The sequence below is a fragment of the Palaemon carinicauda genome, chromosome 40 (assembly GCF_036898095.1).
Source record: "Palaemon carinicauda isolate YSFRI2023 chromosome 40, ASM3689809v2, whole genome shotgun sequence".
Taxonomy (NCBI): Eukaryota; Metazoa; Arthropoda; class Malacostraca; order Decapoda; family Palaemonidae; genus Palaemon; species Palaemon carinicauda.
The window spans coordinates 50359485-50381218 of NC_090764.1; the positions used below are offsets into that span (position 1 = coordinate 50359485).

General features: G+C 40.0%; 1 protein-coding gene across 1 annotated transcript in view; it reads right to left on the reverse strand.

The window, feature by feature from the left end:
- Nucleotides 1-21734, reverse strand: part of NitFhit (NFT-1 protein) — a 170758-nt gene that overhangs the window by 142464 nt on the left and 6560 nt on the right. Inside the window, exon 2 of the mRNA XM_068363713.1 lies at nucleotides 19400-19555. Coding sequence (XP_068219814.1) covers nucleotides 19400-19555 — 156 coding nt within the window. The remainder of the gene's footprint in view (nucleotides 1-19399; nucleotides 19556-21734) is intronic.

A 21734-nucleotide genomic window follows, 5' to 3' on the forward strand; every position in this document is an offset into this window, starting at 1 on the left:
GCAGGTGGTGTGAAGGGTAGGCAAGCCAGCCCATTCTCCTGTCACAGCCTCGTCTCGTAACACACCCGCATCAAACATCTAACCAGAGTGTATCAGTTGTCACTACTACATCCCCTAAATAGAGGAACAAGATATGGTTAAAGAGCCAGTCATTCTATCTTTTCTTGAGACTCATGTCGAACTCACAATCTTAAGACGAGATGCATACTTGTTCATTGAAAGACCTAGAAGTGTTACACAACTACTGAGCAGCTACATAAAGATCTAAGGAAAAGGGTCCATGGGTCTTATGGGCAACATCCTTCAAGTACACAGGTGAAGGTGGTCTGAAACATTCAGGCACTACATTCTGTTCCAAGTTAATCCGACAGGCTACTGACACGGTTAGGCTTACGAGTTCTTTGCTGAAATGGCAAAGATCCGCACTCACATCACTTACATCTATCAAGCAAGCAGTCTCACACAGCTAGAAGGATTAGTGTCTGGGCATTTCTTTTTTATTCCTGTTGTAACTAATGAGAAGGCTACGACTCATGAGCAACTTGTCAAGTCCTCGTCAAGTAGAACCTAAGTGCCATCAAAGGACACCAAACATCTTTGTGTCAACTTCATATAGAGAACAGGATGGAGAAGGTTGCAAAACAGGTGTTCAGGAGGAATTGGTACTGCTTCTTTGTAACAAAGTTTGGGTGACGAAAAGGTAACAGAACCCTCATTCTTCTGAGTTTGACATGATGAGAGAGCCTGAAAACTCTGCTACTCTCATGCCAATGCAGAGAAGAAAGTCTCTAGGGAAAGGCAACCAAGCTGCACTCTTCAATGTAGCAGGAGGCGCTTGTGCCCGTCCTCTGAGGATGATGACCATCCCACCCCAAGACCCAAGCCCAATAGTTAGCAAAACTGCTTGGAGGTCCCTTCAAGCATGGACAGTTCCCCCAAAAGAGCAGGAACCAAACCCTATCAAGGTACTTATTCGACAGGTGCAGGCACTGATGTCAAGGTGATGACAGTCCTAATCTCTTGCTGAAGCAAAGGAGAGAGACAATCTTGAGGGCTAGACCTTTATGATGCCTTCCTCAGGAAAGCAGGAGTGTGCTGCCCTGAGGAGGAGGACTATCCAAAATGGGGCCCTAAGTACTAGAATAGGCAAGTCTGCTCAAAGCTTTTCTTCAAACATGGACCTTTCCAAAGACGAGGAGGTCACCAAAACCTACCTTGGCAGAGAGGAGAGGCAATTTGCAATCTGCTAAAAGGTGTGCTGTTCAAAGAGACAAGTACTTTATGACCACCCCATAGTAGTGAGGGCCTCTCACTGGACCTACCCAAGAATTAGCAGAACAGGATGCCGCTTGACTTGAGGCTAACCAGGTGCCACATATCCCCAAAAGGGATTGGGAAGGTGGCCAAACAACTTCCACCTACATGGATTGCCTGGGTACTAGGTCCCTCATTACCTACTGCCGGTAAGCCTGATTGACCATATCCCATGGAAATTGTCTCTGGGTGAGCTCTGTCGCTCCCTCCTGGAGGAGGAGAGTGGTTTTCGAGTGCAGCATATTCCTTGCCTTCACCTGGCATACAGAGATTGGCTTGTGTGGGGCTGCTAACCTGCAACCAGCACCACAGAGGTGGTTATCACACTGGGCTTACACTCTGCTTGATACGATCCTGAGGGAATCAGTCAGTGGGTGAGCACCGTTACCATCTCTATGAAGGAGTGCGGCTATCTTAAGGGAAAGAAAACTGCTCCTATGTCATGGAAGGAAAGGGGAAGGTGGCTGTAACACCACATTATTGCCTTGCCTACAGAGCCTGTGTTGGATTCCTGCTAGAACCATTCACCTGCACTAAATCAGACAAGGAAACCATCATCTTGGTATCACAATTCCCACAACCAAATCAGTTAAAGGGTGAGATTCGATACTCCTTCACACAGATGGAAAGGGGCTTGCTGAGGAGCAAGGGCCTTCCTCTTAAATCACGACAGGAATGACGAATGTAGGTGCTTACACTAACCATTACCTGGCCTACAGATCCAACTGACCAAACCCTAGGGTAGCAGTCCTCAATGAACTTACTTCTTTCCTTAGATAGAAATAACCCTACCTTTGCTACATCAACTTCTTTAATGGATTCTTTATTTTTCAAAATTGTGCATAGTCTATCTTAGTTTACCATATTCTTTGGAATGTTGATCAAGCGGACACCCTTTACTGTCTTTTTAATCATCATCTCTCTCAGTTTCTTAATTTCCCTTTTACCTTATCATTGCTGTTATTAATCTTCTTAGAGACCATTGTGTATGGATAGTCACCAAAACAAACTAAAAAAAGAAATCAGCAAAATCATAAATGGTATTATGTTTTGAGGATCTGAAATGGACAACTACTAGTAACTAGGACAGTTGCCTTTGTCTTAGATGCATCAATCACCTTAGCAAATCATCTCCATTCATACTAGTTCTTTCAAGCTGTTTGACCTCAGAACTTTCGTTTAATCTCTGGGGCAGAAAATGAATGAAAATACGTGGCAGACATCAGACCCATATGAGTCTCATAACATAATCACTTTACTAAATGTACTGGATAAGTTAACTTTTGCTATAACCTAGAAATTTTTCCCAATAGGGTAATTGTTTTTGACAGGAAGAAGTCTGTCACAAGTACTTAAAAATATCATTAGTAGCATAACTAAACTAACAGGAATAAAGATGATAATTTCAATAATAACAGTAATACTGATAATTCCTATCACTGAAACCCATAATAGCGAAAATGGGTTTATTGCAAAGGTATAAACCACACATGGTGTTGTGCATAAGCTATATTGGCTTACAATAAAACAGAAGAAAAGTAAATTGATCATATCACAACATCCTTCTCCCCAAGATTTTTTTGTCAGGGACTTTCTTTTAAATTCTGAAGCAAGCCCAACTGTCCGTGAGAACAAATTGTCTTGGAGGCTTCAGGGGCTGCTGCCCGAATATTGAGTTGACATATCTCTCTCACTGTCCTTTTCTTCTGGTGTCCATATCTCTCTTACTATCCCCTAGCAATACGTAATATCATACGTCAGGGTGCATGACAGATCGTCAATGTTACTTTGTGAATGTTTCCATGACAAGCTCCTCTCTCTTGCTTTCAGAATAAAGTCACCCACTCTCCCTTCATCATAGTACATTTGGCAGAAGGCCTCTTTAGGTAATGTCAAGTTAGCACATTTGCCCACTCCACATTCTCCTTTAGCCCAGTGTATCATTTCCATCTCAGAGTCAAGAAAAAAGACAAAGGTTGAGATTATCTTTGCAATAAACCCCTTAGGACATTTAGGACTTCTGTGAGCCTCTATGGTTACTGTGGTCGAAAGTCACCATTACTCTTTAATAATGAAGAAAAAAAAAGTTCCTTGTTGTAATACATCCTATATATTCAATCAAATAGCAGAAGCAGCTCATTGTGTATAGAAAATATTGAAGTAAACACTTGGAATAAAAGTTGCAAAAGGTATCACGTGGACTTTTCAATAATGATAACAACAAAAATATTAACAGAACATCATAATCAGTGTAAAATTATTTGATACAAAAAATTAAACCAAATTCGTTGTATTGTATATGATCTGTAATTCCTAAATATCCTTCGCACTTTTTATGAGTGCCTTTTATTCCTTTAGGATATAAGATTGGGTGTTTTGGTACCCTAACAAAAGAACATATAACTAGATAGACACAACTAGGGACAGATGTTGTTTATGAGATCGGCATCGTGATGTTGTTTACGAGATCGGCATTGTCCCTCGTTGATGTTGCTCACTATCACCCAGCTCACTATAATGTTGCTAAATTTAACAGCATATTTAAGAAGACTTCATGATAGTTGTCTTTTTAATTGTAGATATTACCATGGAATTTGGCAGGGACAGAGAAACTATGTTTCCCATCAATCCCTGAAATTTTTATTTGGATATGTGAATTATTCTAGGAACAATTATCTCCATCGTCAACAATAACAATTCAACCTATACTGAAATAAACATTTCCTGTGGCTTTTCTGTAGCAGATATCAACATGAAAATTGGTATGGACAAAGTAAATATCCATACCATAAATCTCTGAAAATTTCATTTAGATATGAAACGTATTCTACGAGTAATTTACGGCGCCGCCAAAAATCGGCCTTACACGGATATTGAAAAATGGCTACTTAGACTTTTCTATGGCAAGTATCAATACAAAAATTGGTATGAATGTAGTTACATAACACCCATCAAACCCTGTGAAAATCATTTGGATATCTGTAAAATTCTATGGGTAAAAATCATCAATTGCGAACAAAAGTGACAGCCAGGGTATGCCTATAGCAGGTATGGAGAGGGAAATTGGCAGAAACAAAGTTTGTTTATATATATATATATATATATATATATATATATATATATATATATATATATATATATATATATATATATATATATATATATATATATATATATATATATATATATATACAGGTATATATATAAATATATATATCTAAATAATCCCTTAAATATTAATTTGAATATATTTATTGGTATAAGAGTTATTGACTCAGCAGCCAAAAATGTCAGCTGCCTCCCCCAAGCCTTGCTCCAAACTCTACAGCGAAATGAATGACCGGGCTATGGGGTGGGGCGAGTTACCTTCGAAATTGTTTGCGACAATAACATGACTAACTTAATTACAATTATGTTTTTACGAAACCACAAAATAATTTTCTGTTTTGGGACTTTAAACTCATACTGTATTTCTTATGATCTCGAGTACTTTATCTAAATTTTCTATCAACTTTCAGATTTTTTATGACATCGTTGTATTTATTAATCATACCTTCTACATTGTTCATAACTCAGAAAATAATCTGACCATCATAGAACTTTGATATAAACTAGAGCAGAACCAAACCTTTAACAAAGGAAGATAGGAAGGAGTAAATTATCTCCAAATCAGTTGGAATACACTGCAAGAATTGAGGAGATTGTAAAGAATAGACAAACAGACAGAATAGAAGGAATTGATCTAATAATAATAGAAGCCGCAGCAGAAGATAAATTGCTAAAAGCAAATAAGAGGAGAGCACTTGTGGAAGAAACTATACAGGAACTATCCTTAAAGAATTATGAACATCATTATTATTATTATTATTATCATCATTTTTATTATTATTATTTTTATTATTATTATAACTTGATAAGCTACAACCCTAGTTGTAAAAGCAGGATGCTATAAGCACAGGGGCTCCAACAGGGAAAATAACCCAGTGAGGAAAGGAAAAGAAGGAACTAAACAGGAAAACTATAAATGAAAATAACCTGCAACAAGCAAACTAACGGTTGCCAACCAGATACTCCTCTGCTTCCCATTCTCTGGCCTGGGACTGTAATGTGGGTACTCTTCCTGCCAGCTGAGTGTTACACTAATGAGATGACAGTTAAGCATATTTCACAATTTTCCTTACAAAGTAGGGCAGCCTAGATTGAGTATCATCAAGAATAAAGAAGGATTGCTATTAACTACTGAAAGTGATCACAAAAACAGATGGAGAGAGTATTTTGTAGAGTTACTGAACAGACCATATCCAGAAAATGCAGTAGAGGAATTAGTAAGCAACCAGGAAATGATAGACAACCCACGTAACAACAAAATTATTACAGTTATTGAGAGCCTGGGTAACAATAAAACAGCTGAAATTGACAACATCAGGCCAGAACTTGTTAAATATGGTGGAAAAAAGATTATATGTAAAAATATGCAGACTGGTCAAGAGAATCTGGGATCTTAAAAGCATGTCGGAATGGGGGAAAGGTATATTTGTATCAATAAATAAAAAGGCGATAGAACAGAATGCTGTAATTACAGAAGTTTATGCATTCTCACTGTAGGTTACAAAATAATAGCCAAACTATTATATGGGAGGTTCCTACAATATTATCAACACTGTAGGTGATTATTAAGCTGGTTTCGCTTCGGGCAAGTCCACAGTTGACAACATATTTATGCTTCATCAGTTGAGCGAGAAATATGTTATTTTCCTTAGTAAAATAAATTTTTGAATATACTTACCCGATGATCATATAGCTGCATCCCTGCTGCCCGACAGAAAAAGTCTACGGGAGGAATACGCCAGCGATCGCTATACAGGTGGGGGTGTATATCAACAGCGCCATCTGTCAAGTAGGTACTCAAGTACTCGATGTCAACAACGAACCAATTTTCTCCTCTGTCCCACTGGTTCTCTATTGGGGAGGAAGGGTGGGTCCTTTAATTTATGATCATCGGGTAAGTATATTCAAAAATTTATTTTACTAAGGAAAATAACATTTTTCAATATCAAACTTACCCGATGATCATATAGCTGATTCACACCCAGGGGGGTGGGTAGAGACCAGCATAACAAGTTGACATTATGAGCTAAGTATTCCGTATTTTATTTTAGCAGTTATTCAAAATAACAAGCATAAAATAAATAAGTACCTGGTAAGAAAGACGACTTGAACAATTACTCTGCCTTTTTAAGTACGTCTTCCTTACTGAGCCTCGCGATCCTCATAGGATGCTGAGCGACTCCTAGGAGCTGAAGTATGAAGGGTTGCAACCCATACTAAAGGTCCTCATCAAAACCTTTAATCTAGGCGCTTCTCAAGAAATGATTTTGACCACCCGCCAAATCAAGTAGGATGCGAAAGGCTTCTTAGCCTTCCGGACAACCCAAAAATATTTCAAGAGAAAGATTAAAAAGGTTCTGGAATTAGGGAATTGTAGTGGTGGAGCCCCCACCACTACTGCACTCGTTGCTACGAATGGTCCCAGAGTGTAGCAGTTCTCGTAAAGAGACTGGACATTCTTAAGATAAAAGACGCGAACACTGATTTGCTTTTCCAATAGGTTGCGTCGAATATATTTTGCAGAGATCTATTTTGTTTAAAGGCCACGGAAGTTGTGACAGCTCTAACTTCGTGTGTCCTTACCTTCAGCCAAGCTTGGTCTTCCTCATTCAGAAGGGAATGAGCTTCTCGTATTAACAGTCTGATAAAAATAGGATAAAGAATTCTCTGACATAGGCAAAGATGAATTCTTAACTGAACACCATAAAGCTTCAGACGGGCCTCGTAAAGGTTTTAAAATAGAACTTAAGAGCTCTTACAGGACATAATACTCTTTTTAGTTCATTTCCAACCATACGATAAGTTTGGAATATCGAACGATATTGGTCAAGGCCGAGAAGGCAGCTCGTGTTTGGCTAGAAAACCAAGATGAAGAACATGTAGCCGTTTCGGATGAGAATCCGATGTTCTTGCTGAAGGCATGAATCTCACTGACTCTTTTAGCTGTGGTTAAGCATATCAGTAAAAGAGTCTTAAAGGTGAGATCTTTCAGGGAGGCTGATTGAAGTGGTTCGAACCTGTCTAACATAAGGAATCTTAGAACCACGTCTAAATTCCAACCAGGTGTAACCAAACGACGCTCCTTCGTGGTCTCAAAAGACTTAAGGAGGTCCTGTAGATCTTTATTGTTGGAAAGATCTAAGCCTCTGTGACGGAAGACTGATGCCAACATGCTTCTGTAACCCTTGAGTGGGAGCTGAAAGAGATCGCTCTTTCCTCAGATATAAGAGGAAGTCAGCTATTTGAGTTACAGAGGTACTGGTCGAGGATACGGATACTGACTTGCACCAGTTTCGAAAGATTTCCCACTTCGATTGGTAGACTCTAAGGGTGGATGTTCTCCTTGCTCTAGCAATCGCTCTGGTTGCCTCCTTCGAAAAACCTCTAGTTCTCGAGTCTTTCGATACTCTGAAGGCAGTGAGACGAAGAGCGTGGAGGCCTTGGAGTACCTTCTTTACGCGTGGCAGACGTAGCAGGTCCACCCTTAGGGGAAGAGTTCTGGGAACGTCTACTAGCCATCGAAGTACCTCGGTAAGTTATTCTCTCGCGGGCCAGAGGGGAGCAATTAGCGTCCACTTGTCCCTTCGTGAGAGGCGAACTTCTGCAGTACCTTGTTGACAATCTAGAACGGAGGGAATGCATATAGATCTAGATGAGACCAATCAAGTAGAAAGGCATCTAAAAGAACTACTGCTGGGTCCGGGATAGGTGAGCAAAGTATTGAGAGCCTCTTGGACATCGAGGTTGCGAAGAGATCTATGGTTGGCTGGCCCCAGGAGACCCAAAGTCTCTTGCATACATCCTAGTGGAGGGTCCAATATGTTGGAGTTATTGTCCCTTCCTACTGAGACCATCTGCTAAGACATTCAAGTTGCCTTGGAAGAAACTTGTTACTAGTGAAAAGTCTAGACCTGTTGAACAGGAGAGGAGGTCACTTGCGAACTCGTACCATGTCAGAGAGAAGGTCCCTCCTTGCTAGGAGATGTACATCAAAGCAGGGAGTTGACCGTGTTCACCTCCACTACTTGCCTTGAAGGAGAGACCTGAAGCTTTTCCAGGTCAGACGTACTGCCAGAAGCTTCTTGCAGTTGAAATGCATTGTCCTTTGACTCGAGTTCCATAATCCCGAGCATTCCCTACCGCCTAAGGTCGCACCCCAGCCTACGTCCGATGTGTCTGAGAAGAGAACGTAGTTGGGAGTCTGAACAGTCAGGGGAAAACCCTATCAAAGGTTGATAAAGTCCTTTCATCCAGTCAGACCAGACTTATCTTCCGGAAACCGGGATCTAGACCGCTTCTAGCGTCTTGTCCTTTTCCAGTGAAGAGCTAGATGAAACCGAAGAGGACGGAGGTGTAGTCTTCCAAGTGACACCAATTGAACCACGGATGACAGTGTCTTAACCAGACTCATCCACAGCCTGACAGGGCCGCGTTCCTTCTTCAGCATCTTCTGGATGGATAGCAGGGCTGGGGGTTGATCGTCTTGTTCAGCCATGTCCTCATCAGAGGGTTCCTCATCCGAAAGTGATGAGGAAACGGCAACGGAGTGGGCAACGTCTGACTCGCTGAATCCGGTCGCACTGGTGGATGCGTGACGGAGCCGGACACAAGATCATGGTACTGCTGCACAGTCTGTGAACTGTCAACCATGGGGAAGCGAGGAAGTACAGCGACAACCCGAAACTGTCTAGACTGTCTGGGTTGTGCAGACAACCCCTATCGGGTTGCTGAGGTTGCCGCACTGCGTCACAACAAGTCACCTCTGCTGGTTGTTGAACGTCTTCCTAGTGACACACTGAACGTCCACAACCACCTCCGAGAGTCGCTTAACGTTAACGTGCGACTGGCAACCCACACTGGGTCGCACCGGAGGAGGAATCATCTCAACTGGCGGACGTGAGTAGGAAATCTCAGCGTCAACAGGGCGTACAACCAACCGGTAGGAAGGTTGTTGGCAAGAAGGTTCTTCTCCGTAAAAAATCCTCTATCAAGGACTAAGCTTGGACTGCATGTCTTGCAACAAAGCCCAAGGTCTAAGGGAGCAGGTGTGGCAACAGACGGGGGTAGCGACTGAAGCGGAACCGTTTACCCTCCCTGGAAGCATGTTATGCTTTAATTAAAGTCCATAGGAGGCTAAGCAGCTTAAGGCTCCTCTCCAAATGACAGAGTCCTCAAGGGAATATCAGAAGGAGGGAGAACAGCACTTTCTCATCTACAGGAACCATGTCCGAGAAAAGCTAGGATATCTCAGTGAGGGTTTCACTGGTGCATAAGCAGCAGACCAGAAGGCAACGTTATGAAACTGCTTGACAGTCTGTGAACTGTCAAAAACTGAACTGTCAACCACAACAGGAGCGTGAGGACATACAGCACTGGTGTATTAGTAGCAGACCAGAAGGCAACGTCATGTAACTGTTTGACAGTCTGTGAGTTGGCAACAACTAAAGTTGTGTGGGGAAGCCTCAACTCCTGACTGACTAGTTTTCTGCGGGCGAGTGGCGGTAACCACAGTGTGTTGCGGAAGCTAACACACCGTGTCAAAACAAGGCAGCTTGTGGTAGCTCACGCACGGCAACGGAGTGCTCCGTGAGTCTGTGGGAGTCATCATACGTCTGGCAGGGTTGACTGTGCATGGGTGGAGGAGCTCTCACAACAAGAGTGTGGGAGCAGGCAGCCATGCCGGGCGCACAACCGTGGTAGGCTGTAGGCCCACGGGTGCATCGTCAACCTTCTCCGCAGCAGAGTTGCCAAATTAGCGATTTTGTGCTAATTCATTGCCTTTTTAACAGTATTCTATTTTAGCTACTTTCTTTAGAGAAATTCCATATGACTTTAGCTACTTTCTAGCTACTTTTGCAAGCATATCTAGCGAGATGAAAATTTGAGTTGGCAACCCTGCTCCGCAGTCGGAGTGTGGGAGCTGGCAACAACAAAAGCGGAGTGCTGGTGCGTGGGAGGGACTGCCGTGGGTTGCGGATCATGCCGCATTGCGGCAAAACACGGCAGCTTGACAGCACCTTCCCACTGCTGATGCGGTAGCTCACGCATGTCAACGGAGGGTGCAGCATGAACATGCGTCTGGCAGGGTCGACTGCGCATCGGTGGTGGAGCTCTCACAGGTGGGGTGTGGGAGCAGGCAGCCGCAGTATCTGCTGAGCGCACAACCGTGGCAGGTTGTAGGTTAACAGGTGCAGTGTCAACCTTCTCAGCACGATACTCCTGCATGAAGGAAGCAAGCTGAGACTGCATATCTGCAGCATAGACCACTAGGGTCTATAAAAGACGGCAACAAACGGAGCTACTGTCCGTTGTGACTGAGGGTCTAAAACAGCTGGTGCGGCAACAGACGGAGTTACTGCCTGTTGCGGAACCACCTTGCCTCTCTCGGAAGGTGTGCAGTCGTCGGATGACTGCAGCGAGTCCGAACTGACCCAGTGTCTACACCTAGGCCGTTGGACTTGCGCGGAAGGGACCGACTTGCTTTAAAAAGCAGCAAGATTGGTCCATGGTTTCTGCGAGAAACCTCTTCCGCAGACGAGGAATAAATGGGCTCTCTCGTCTTTGTGTGGGTGGGGTGATCACGTCGGCAACGTGTGTAGATACACCCGAAACCACGGAGGGAAACGTCTGTTCGTCGATCAAGGCCTGTGGGACCCATAAGTCCTTCGACATTACTTCTCCCCTGACTTGGGAGCTTGTAAGAGGTATCGGACTAGGTGAACAACTGGCACGAACAGACGAACCCTCGAACGCAACACTGTAACACTTTGCGCATATCACTTTATCACTTTTGATTTTCTGTTTGCACTTATTTCACTGAAATCGAAACTTTAACTGATTTCCACCTGAAACACGCAATCCTATCCTTCATTAAAAGGTAGTAATTGCGAAAACAGTTTACAATGCAACAGAAAAACATAATTAAAGATAAAGAATTCAGTGGCTGGAAAAGAGACTAAACACTAGATCAAATAAACTACGTTTAAAATCTCTCACCGCATAAAGCCTGGGAACAAGAATAAAACTCTAGAAACGTTTTACCTTCTTCCCCTACAGTGACAAGGGAGAAGAGTAAAAATCGAGAACAACGTTACCCGCTTGAACGAAACGTTTATTCTCCTCTCTCTCCCTCCGTCTCTATCCTTCTCTCTCTTCTCTCTTGACTTAGAACCAAAGAGAAGAGCCCAATTATATATCGTTAAAACATATTATTTGCTAAAGGAAAAAACTGAAAGGTTTCCCAAATAAAAAGTTCCTTTATTTAGAATTTAAACCATTTAGGCTAAGAAAGAATGAACGAAACGCTAGAATCGGTTTACTCTTACTGCAACGTGAAACCGTGAAATACTCTCTCTCTATCGTAACGATAGAGCGCATGTTGAACGTTCTGAACGTCAACAACTGCGGAGACAAAACTAAACGTTAGTTCATCTTTGAAAACAGTACGAGACTATCAAAGAAATTCTTTCAACAACATAAAATTAAAAAGGGGTATAAATTCTTAAAAGGTAAATACGATATGACGGGCTCAAAGTTAATTAACTTCGGTTCCAAGTAAGGACCGCCTACTATTAGGAAAGGTCGCATATAAACAAACATAAAAATTAATTTTTATAAGTTTATAATAAATGGAAAGTTAATCGAAGAGGCCTTAAAGGCGGAGAGATATAAAATAAATAGATCTATAACTTGTTAAGCAAAATTACCAAAAACCTAAACACACTTCCGTCTAAGGGAAGGGTCGGCCATTTAAAAGTGAAAGAGAGTCCATACTCTCTTCGAGTCTATACTCTCTTCGTCACCAAAATTAAATCTATCCAAAACGAGTTCAAGTTTTGAAATGAAGATAAAACCCCTGCATAGCGAAAGCTCAAAACTGGAATAGTGTACTTCACCAAAACGTTGTGAAAACAAAACCAGTTAGGGACGGCGTATTCAGTAGGTCTTGCCTGTGGCACGACAGAGGGAAAATTGGTTCGTTGTTGACATCGAGTACTTGAGTACCTACTTGACAGATGGCGCTGTTGATATACACCCCCACCTGTATAGCGATCGCTGGCGTATTCCTCCCGTAGACTTTTTCTGTCGGGCAGCAGGGATGCAGCTATATGATCATCGGGTAAGTTTGATATTGAAAAACTAGGAATATAATGAAGATCAGTGGCACGTGTTTGTGGATTTCAAACAGGCATATGACCGCATCCACAGACAATCTATGTGGAGCATATTAAGAAAATTCAGCATCCCACAAAACCTAGTTCGACTAATTCAGACGTGCTACCATAACACAAGAGATAGAGTGAGGGTGGGAGGTGATCTCACCAACCCTTTCAACATAGATACTGGACTAAAGCAAGGATGTCCATTATTGTGTCTTCTTTTCAATCTTGCATTAGAATGGGTGGTGAGACATACACCACAAGAGGGAGATGAAGTCAGGATGACCAATGGGGTAACATATGACAGGATGGCATATGAGGATGATGTAGATCTGCGGGGTGAGAATTTTGCCGAACACAATAATCAAGTAAATAACTTTAGAAGGTCAGCAAAACAAGTTGGTTTGGAAATTAACTTAAGTAAAACCAAGGTAATGAAAATGTCAAGGGGAGAAAATGAGGAGAACTTTTTGGAGCTTGGAGGGTTAATGCTGGAGGTGGTGGATCAGTTCAAATATCTAGGTGCAACAATAACCACAGACAATGAGGTAAAAGAAGACATAAAAATCAGAATTGCTGCAGCCTCGAAATGTAGTTGGGCCATCAACGAACTGCTCAGGTAGGGACAAATATCTAGAGGCACAAAAATTCAGGCATACATGACCATCACATGACCTATAGCCACACACAGCTGTGAAACCTGGAGGCTATTCAAAGAACTGGAAAAAAATGCTGCTTGTTTTCGAGAGCAGTATATTCAGGCCCATATGTGGACCAGACAGAGATGAACAGAGTGGAGAGTGGGTCAGGTTTATGAGGAGAGAGGAAAATGTGGAAAGAATAGGACAGCCTATTCAGTATGTGTGAAGGCATAGGAAAAATGAGCCGTAACCCGAGAGAGATCCAATGTAGCACTGTCTGGCCAGTCAATGGACCCAATAACTCTCTAGCATTGAGACTTAGAGCATAGAGACTTGGCATGTGGAGACGGAGCGTGGTGACGTAGCAACACACTTTCTAAGTCTCAATCATAATTGAGTGATGATCGTGTGTACAAAGAGGATCATGAGTGTGAAGGAGATTAAGCTTAATATCATGAAGGAGATTAAGCACGATAGCATGGAGATCATGCATGTTGATGTAACCTTGCACATTTAACAGGATGATCGTGCACACTAGGACGTACCCACTGGGGTTTGTACGCATAGAGGAGATCATACGTATGGAGATTGTGTGCATGAAGGTGATCTCACACGTGAAGGAGACAAACATACATGTGGGGAACTATTCCCAGGAGACCATGCACATGAAGACGTTTGTGAGTGTGGCGAACCCTCTACAGGAGATCATGCAAGGTACTCGCAAGTGTGGTGCACATAAGTCTATCTGGAGCTGAAGTCTGCCAGGAGAACTTTCTCATCCACTACTTAGGTGGTTCTAGAAGTCTCATCATCTAACGAAGGGCTAGTAAAGGTGTACTTATGCATACATGAGGGTATCAGCCATTTAGATGAGGAAGGCCATAAGAACACTGATAGAACAATATGAAAGCAACTTGTTGGTCTGTGTATTTTGGAACATTCTACCTTCTGATGACATGGATCACTGCAGATATGATTGGGGGGAGTGTAGACAATTAAGAGGTTACAGAACTAAGCTGTAAAGCTGAGATATAAAGAGGGTCCACCTCTGGAGAGCTTTTCCTTCTTGGACAAAAAGAGAAGACTGGGGGACAATATCAGGAGATGGCCATTGGTGAAAGACAGGAACTCCTGTTTTCTACATAATTCTGCAAGTTCATTGACTTTTGATTCCAAGACTAGGGATATTAAAAATATAGAGCTTTCTAAAGTAGCTCTTTTAAGGGGACTGTCCGCCATTTTTTTTTCTAATGATCCAAATTACACATTTTCTATATATGTTTTAGACATATATAATACCTTCATCATATAAAAATTTCAAGTCATTTGATCAAAAACTTTTGGATTTATTAGCAAAAATCATGATTTAAAAAAGGGATTTTGACGAAGGAAAAATCTATTTCTGGGTCGATCTGTGGCGCCGGGTGAAAAGAGTCCTTCTTATATACCTTTTCTGATAAAACCTTCCAATTATACCAGAGAAAGATAAAAGCATGGAATGCTGAGGTTACAACCCTCGCGATATTTAGGGACATTTTTCCCCACTACTATAATACCAATTGTATTGAAACTTATACCACAAAAACTACTCTAACAACCGAACAATTCTGTCAGACAGAATTTTTATTTTCCTTTCTGTTTTTTTTAATAAATTTTTATTTTTTTTTCCTCGTCTAGACAGAAAATAATCGTGAAAAAAAATGTAAAAAGAAAATCAAAATTTTGTCTGACAGAATTGTGGGATTTTTATTCTTCTTTTCAACGATATCTTTTTCTCTAATATCGAACAACAAATAAGTGAGGAAAATGTACCTAAGTGGGAATAAGTATGTTTTTGAGTTATGAGCTCCCAAAGATTTGCAGCAAACTTTCCCTTCTTTTCTAAAAGAAATTAAGATAATATCATTATGATAACTTTTATTGTTTATTCCTACATAAATGCACCCTAAAGGAGGTATTTGAACCCTCAGTTTACTATTCCTATGTTATGAGTTGCCAGCGATCTCTAATTGTTGCCAGTGTTTTAGTTAGCAGGTTTCAGCTTTGTACTCTTATCCATGTTTCCCTCTTTCTTGGTTCTTTTTCTTGTTCTCCACTTACTTTTTGTTCTTTCTATCACCTTATGTAACATTGGCATTCCTATAAAATTCCAGAGGACGTTGTGAAAGCACAATCAATATACGAACTTCAAGTAAATAAACACATGCATTATAATTTCTATATGTCTTTGGAAACTTTGCTGATGTTTTCGTAGCTGGTAGTTTTCATTCACCTACCCTCTACCAATGCCTTTCATTTCTGCCAGAAGTACGAGATTTCGAAACATGAGAGAGAGAGAGAGAGAGAGAGAGAGAGAGAGAGAGAGAGAGAGACATTTGGCTGATATAGATGGCAGTTCAAATTGAGAGAGAGAGAGAGAGAGAGAGAGAGAGAGAGAGAGAGAGAGAGAGAGAGAGAGTTGAACATTGTTATTATAGTATTTGTATAAATGGGAGTTTTAAATAATTAGAGAGAGAGAGAGAGAGAGAGAGAGAGAGAGAGAGAGAGAGAGAGAGAGAGAATAAAAGTATTTGTATAAATGGCAGTGGTAAATAATTTGAGAGAGAGAGAGAGAGAGAGAGAGAGAGAGAGAGAGAGAGAGAGAGAGAGAGAGAGAGAGAGAGAGAGAACTGCGCACCTGTCAAACTCAGTCATACAGACGACGCCATAAGGATGACGTCATCATTTAAAGACCGCTATATCTTCATTGTTTGGAAAAATGATTGACTATTTGTTCTTTCTATAACCTTAGGTAACATTGGCCTTGCTATAATGTTCCCGAGGGCGTTGTGGAAACACAATGTACATACGAACTTCAAGTAAACAAACATACATTATAACTTCTATACATCTTTGGCAACTTTGGCTTCTGTTATTGTATGAGAAGATTTCGTTCATCTACACTCTACCAATGCCTTCCATTTCTGCCAGACGTATGATAGCTCGAAATATAAGTGAAAAATCGCTATAGATATGCAAAATTAACACACAAAGACGATTTTGTCAAACTCAGTCATGCAGACGACACAGTAAGGATGACGTCATCATTTAAAAACCTCTATATCTTCGTTATTTGTAAAAATAATTGGCTGAAACTTCTGGGGAGTATGTACGACATGTTTACGCATACATAGAAGCAATAAAACGATTTTCAATTTCTGAAAGTTGTTATGTCAATACCCCATGGCGGACGGTCCCCTTAAATTAATAAGGGAGTTATACGAAGTGACCAGGACACTGAAGTGGTTAGTAACCGTGGTCATTAGAAAGAGAAGGACCAAGTAATTTTGTGGAACATGTCTGAATCTCAAATCCACATTTAAATACTGCTTGAGAGGTTCTGCTAAGGTATATTTGTATGACAAAACTGTTGATGACTTAAGCTAGCTATCTTCACAGGTGATCTTGGGGGTTATCTGGCACAGGGTTCTATCCTTATTGAAGGTCATTCATGCCTACTATACTGAATAGTATTGTCTGGTTGAAAAAAAGACCTCTTATGTGATATTATTAGCCAAAGTGTCTTCATTAAATACAGGAGAAAAAATCCAGGCCTGAGAGCTCTGGGTTGGAAAGGAAGAAACGAAGATATTTAGATTTCCTACTCTTTGATATAGCTGAGTTAACCAAAGAGGGTGTGACTTTGATCTAAGCCACTAAAGGAGTATAAAATCATGGACTCTTCAGTCAGTCTCATCTTCAAACCTAAAAAATCAAACTCAGAGCAAACTGATGGATCGAACACCATCTGTTTCAGTCTAGGTTCAAGGCATCTATTGTGACTGCGTGAGAATCCATATTTGGAATTACATAAAGTGGAAATTTGTGGTTCTCTGTCATTGCAAACAGGTCCACTTGGAGATCCAGGGCTAATCTGAAGATCTCGTGGAAGCAGCTATGTATCCAGGATCCTCAGCGTGTAAAAGGTGTCTGCCCCCACTTTAAGGGAATATGCTGAGGAATTGATCCATTTCATAAAGGAACTTCATAACTGGATGGATAACTGCATTCAGTTCTTAAACAAGACCCACCTCTCCAAAAACAAGACTGCTGTTCGGTTAGCATTGAAGATTTTGACATTCAACATTAGGCATACTGCCATTAGTTCCAGCACAATGACATAAAATTCTACAAACTGAGGGGACCATTTCAAAAACATGTACCTAAGTCTCCTCAGCATGACATGCCAAACCTGACTTGGATGTCTGTGAGAAAAATTATAGATAACAAGGGACCAACGAAACCGACATGGAGAGACCTATTGGTAAGTTCCATGGTCTGAAAATCTTTTTGCATCAAATGAGTAACTGGGAATGTCTGGTCAAGAGCCCTTTCTGAAGTGTTTTCCTCCTCACCCCATTGAGACACTTAACCGGGTCTTCATAAATGGGTCGGTGATTGAAGGAATCTAAAGAAGGTCTATAACCCCTTTCCGATTACTGCCTGGAGGAAAAGGGGATTTTTTGCAATGCCTTTGGAGATTTTGACATGTTCCAGCATAGACCTAACCAATATAATACTTTCTCTAGAACTAGTCTTGATTTCATTAAGTTGATACAGAATCCTACAGTATATACTGTGCTGATGATCTTGAAAGACATCATGTATGCGAGGTGTAAACCTCTCTTTTCAGCACAGACCAGTCAGTTGTCCAAACAAGCAATGATCTAAATTCTAAACTCTCTGTAACCAGAGTAATTTGATCACTAACTTTTCTAGTTTTGTGAATACCTTTGGAGTTATATTTAGATCATATGGCATAGATCAAAACCTGTACAAACTCCATACTAGCTGAAACCCTAAGACCAAAAGTGAAGAGTAATATGGATGTGTCAATAAGCATCTTTGAGATCAAGAGTGAAGGTCAAAGCACCTTGGCATAGTAATTGGTTGACTAGAGCTATGGTTGTTAATTTTTAATATATCATATCTGATGTGTTTGTTGAGACAAAATAAAGTCAAGCATCACCCTTCTCTCAGGTGAGTCCTTCTTGTTGTTCTTTCCAGTTGTTGAGGAAATTAGCTGTTACTTACATGTGCTATATATAGTGCTCTGTGGAAATGGGAATTTACAATAGGAAAATTTTCCAGTATCAGCCTCCTTGAAAAAATATGAAAACCTTACTTACTGCAAAACTTTCTTCATTACACAATGAGATGGGATATTGCAGAGAACTGAATCTCCAAAGGAAAAAAAAACTCCTTTCATTTAAATTTTATTATTTTTTCATTCTTTTCTGCTTTTTAACCAAAGCAATTGAACAAGATTGGCTTTTTAATCTATACATGGTCAACCACAATTAGCACCAAAAACAATATGGTTGTGAACAAACCTAAATATATTCCTATCAAATCTAAGGCATAAAAAGTTCCTATTCTTAGTTGTCAACATCTTAAATGAACCAGAAATGTAAACTTGTAAAGCCATTGGCTGCTTTATAACATATCTTATCCCTTGGACATACGGTATTTGTACAACAAACTGAATTTCTCAGAGTGATTCTTGTCACAGAGATACACACCTTTTCATTATCTTTTTAATTCTTGGTGGTGTAACTTCTTGTTCACTTTCTTCTTTGTTGTCCAGAATGAGATTAAGAAAAACTACCACCAAAGAAATTGTGCTTCTCTATTAGCCACTGTGCAAGGTAGCTATAAAACCCAACCATAATGCACATTCCATGTTTGTATATGAGATGAGAATAGAACAAGACCCAAATACGATTATCATTTCAAAATATATCCACCTATCTTAGTCCATTTGATAGAGTGCACAAGCCAATTTTGTGGAGAGTTCTGCATTATTATGGAGTTCCTCTTAAATATGTAAATTTGATTAAGTCTGTTCCTGAGCATAGCAAATGCAAAGCTGTGATGGGATCACTAAATCTAAACCCATGGGTCTCCCTTATATACGCACTGACTATGTGACGTGCACATTGATAAACTGGTCCTTCAGCAGGGAAGACAATATTTCTTTGGGAAATCATGCCATTTTGAATTCCCTATTCTACGCATTAAAGGAAAATCCTTGGAGACCACACAGCATCTAACACCAAAAATAACGATACCAATGAAATAACTTTATACAATAACAATTTAGCTAGCCGTATCATGTAAAAAGAAGGTTAACATTACCTTAATGTGGAGACCACCCAAGGACAGCCAGATGCCTAGGGATGATGCTAAGTTGCAATATCTTGTAACTAGAGGTCCATGAATACTTTCTGCCATCTCTATGGATTCCTCTTTACTTTTAGCTATGTAATCACAAGCTTCAGGAAGAAACACCATCTAGAAATAAACCATAATCATTTGGATAATACAGGCTATGAACAAAATTCATAGAAGTAAAGCAAAATATATAGAAAATTTAAAATAATTGTTGTTCCTTACTTCAAATGTAGTCTTAACTTCTTTACATGCTTATGCAAGATATATGCTGTATCAAAATCAAATAAGAAATGAGGTTAGACATTATAGAAAAGAAGCTATACCACTTCACATTTAAGTTGCAGATAAGTAATGAAACACTACTTTTTCAGGTCATAAAAGTTTGTATTAGGTATAACAATTTGTGTGTTCCATATAGTGAAATCCAGACTTGGATGACTCTAACTTCAATTGTCATCTTGCCATTATGGCTAAGATACAAGATGACAGAAATACCTCTTTTGTGCTTGTTGGTGTTTTCAATGCTCACCATAGGGAGTGATTTCTCCTACTGATTGCCATGGCTTAAGAACTTTGGACTTTGCCTCTTGTAGCAGGCTGTGAGCAAATAATATGTGAAGCTACTCATAGGTTTGATAACTGCTTGGACCTAGTATAAACTGACTCATGAGGAATTATAACAATTACGGTCGATTCTCCAGTTGGGATGTCTGATCATGCCTTGGTTTCCTTAGTAATTAGGACTAAGAAGCCTGTTCCTGATGTGTCATACTCATATACGATATATATAAAAACTCAAGCAAACTGAAATGGCAATTTGAGTGTTCTTCTGTATTTAAATTGTTGGGGCCTGTTGTTCTCTTGAATGAGAATTTGATCAACATAATTGATAAGTGTATCTATAGTCATGAGTCAAAACAGAATGAAAGACAAACCCTGGTTCAATGATGATTATAAGAGCACTTATTATGAGAAACAGGAGACCTAGCAGTAATGGAAGGGTAATAGATCAGATTTGCCTTAATAACTATTGTATACTCAGCTAAGTTATGCTTCAGTTGAAAAGGAATAAAATTCACCATAAAAACACTTCCTGGTACAAACGGTGGGCTACCCTTACATCTGTAATCTTTGGTGTACACTTAACCATCCCACTTTTAAATTAAACCAGATGTCTCTATCCTTCACTCTCCAAAGGTAAAGGTCAGCCTTTTGGCTGATGTCCTTGGCAGTAAGCAAAGTAATGAGAAACTTGATCTTCCTCATTCCTGTTTCCCGAGGCTAAACTTAGTGGTTTAGCTTTTTGGTCCAGTGGAATTCAAAAGATAAATAGAAGAAAGACAGAGATGATGATGAGAACAGGATATGCAATGGAAGATGATATATCATTGGAATGAGAAAGGATGAATGAGGTAGAATCATTTAAATATTTAGGAACTATGATTTCCAATACAGGGTCTTTGGAATTAGAGTTTAGCCATAAGATTGAAAAAAGCAAATCAGACAATGGCTAGGTTAAGTATTATTTGAAAATCAAATTGCCTGAAATTATTTATAAAAATCAAACTATATATCAGTTTAGAGAGATCAGTGTTAATGTATGGACATGAATCATGATATGACAATGAAACAATCTCCAACAGATTTAGTAGATTTGAGAACAAAGTCCTCAGAAGGATATTGGGTGTTAAATGGTATGGACAGTATTAGAAATGAAACTTTAAGGGAGATTACTCAAGTGCCATATGTGGATTCAAGACGTATGTTCAGTTACTTGTTGGACTAGGTTTATTAGTACAAAAAGGTAGAGGGGCAGTATCTCTTATATAGTCTTTAATTATAATATTCAAGAACTCCCTGTCTTCAATTGAAAGACTTGGCTTTTCAAACAACGGTCAGCCACTTGAAAATCATGAAACTTTTATATTGTCTCTAAAGACACCTATATAGATTAAGCTTCTGTAAAATGTGATTAACATTTGTGTATAAATAATATGTTATTTTCATTAGTAAAATAAATTTTTGAATATACTTACCCGATAATCATGTAGCTGTCAACTCTGTTGCCCGACAGAAATCTACGGTCGGGATACGCCAGCGATCGCTATACAGGTGGGGGTGTACACAACAGCGCCATCTGTGGTCAGGTACTCTAGTACTTCTTGTCAACACCACCTCAATTTTTTCCTCGGTCCACTGGTTCTCTATGGGGAGGAAGGGTGGGTCAATTAAATCATGATTATCGGGTAAGTATATTCAAAAATTTATTTTACTAATGAAAATAACATTTTTCAATATT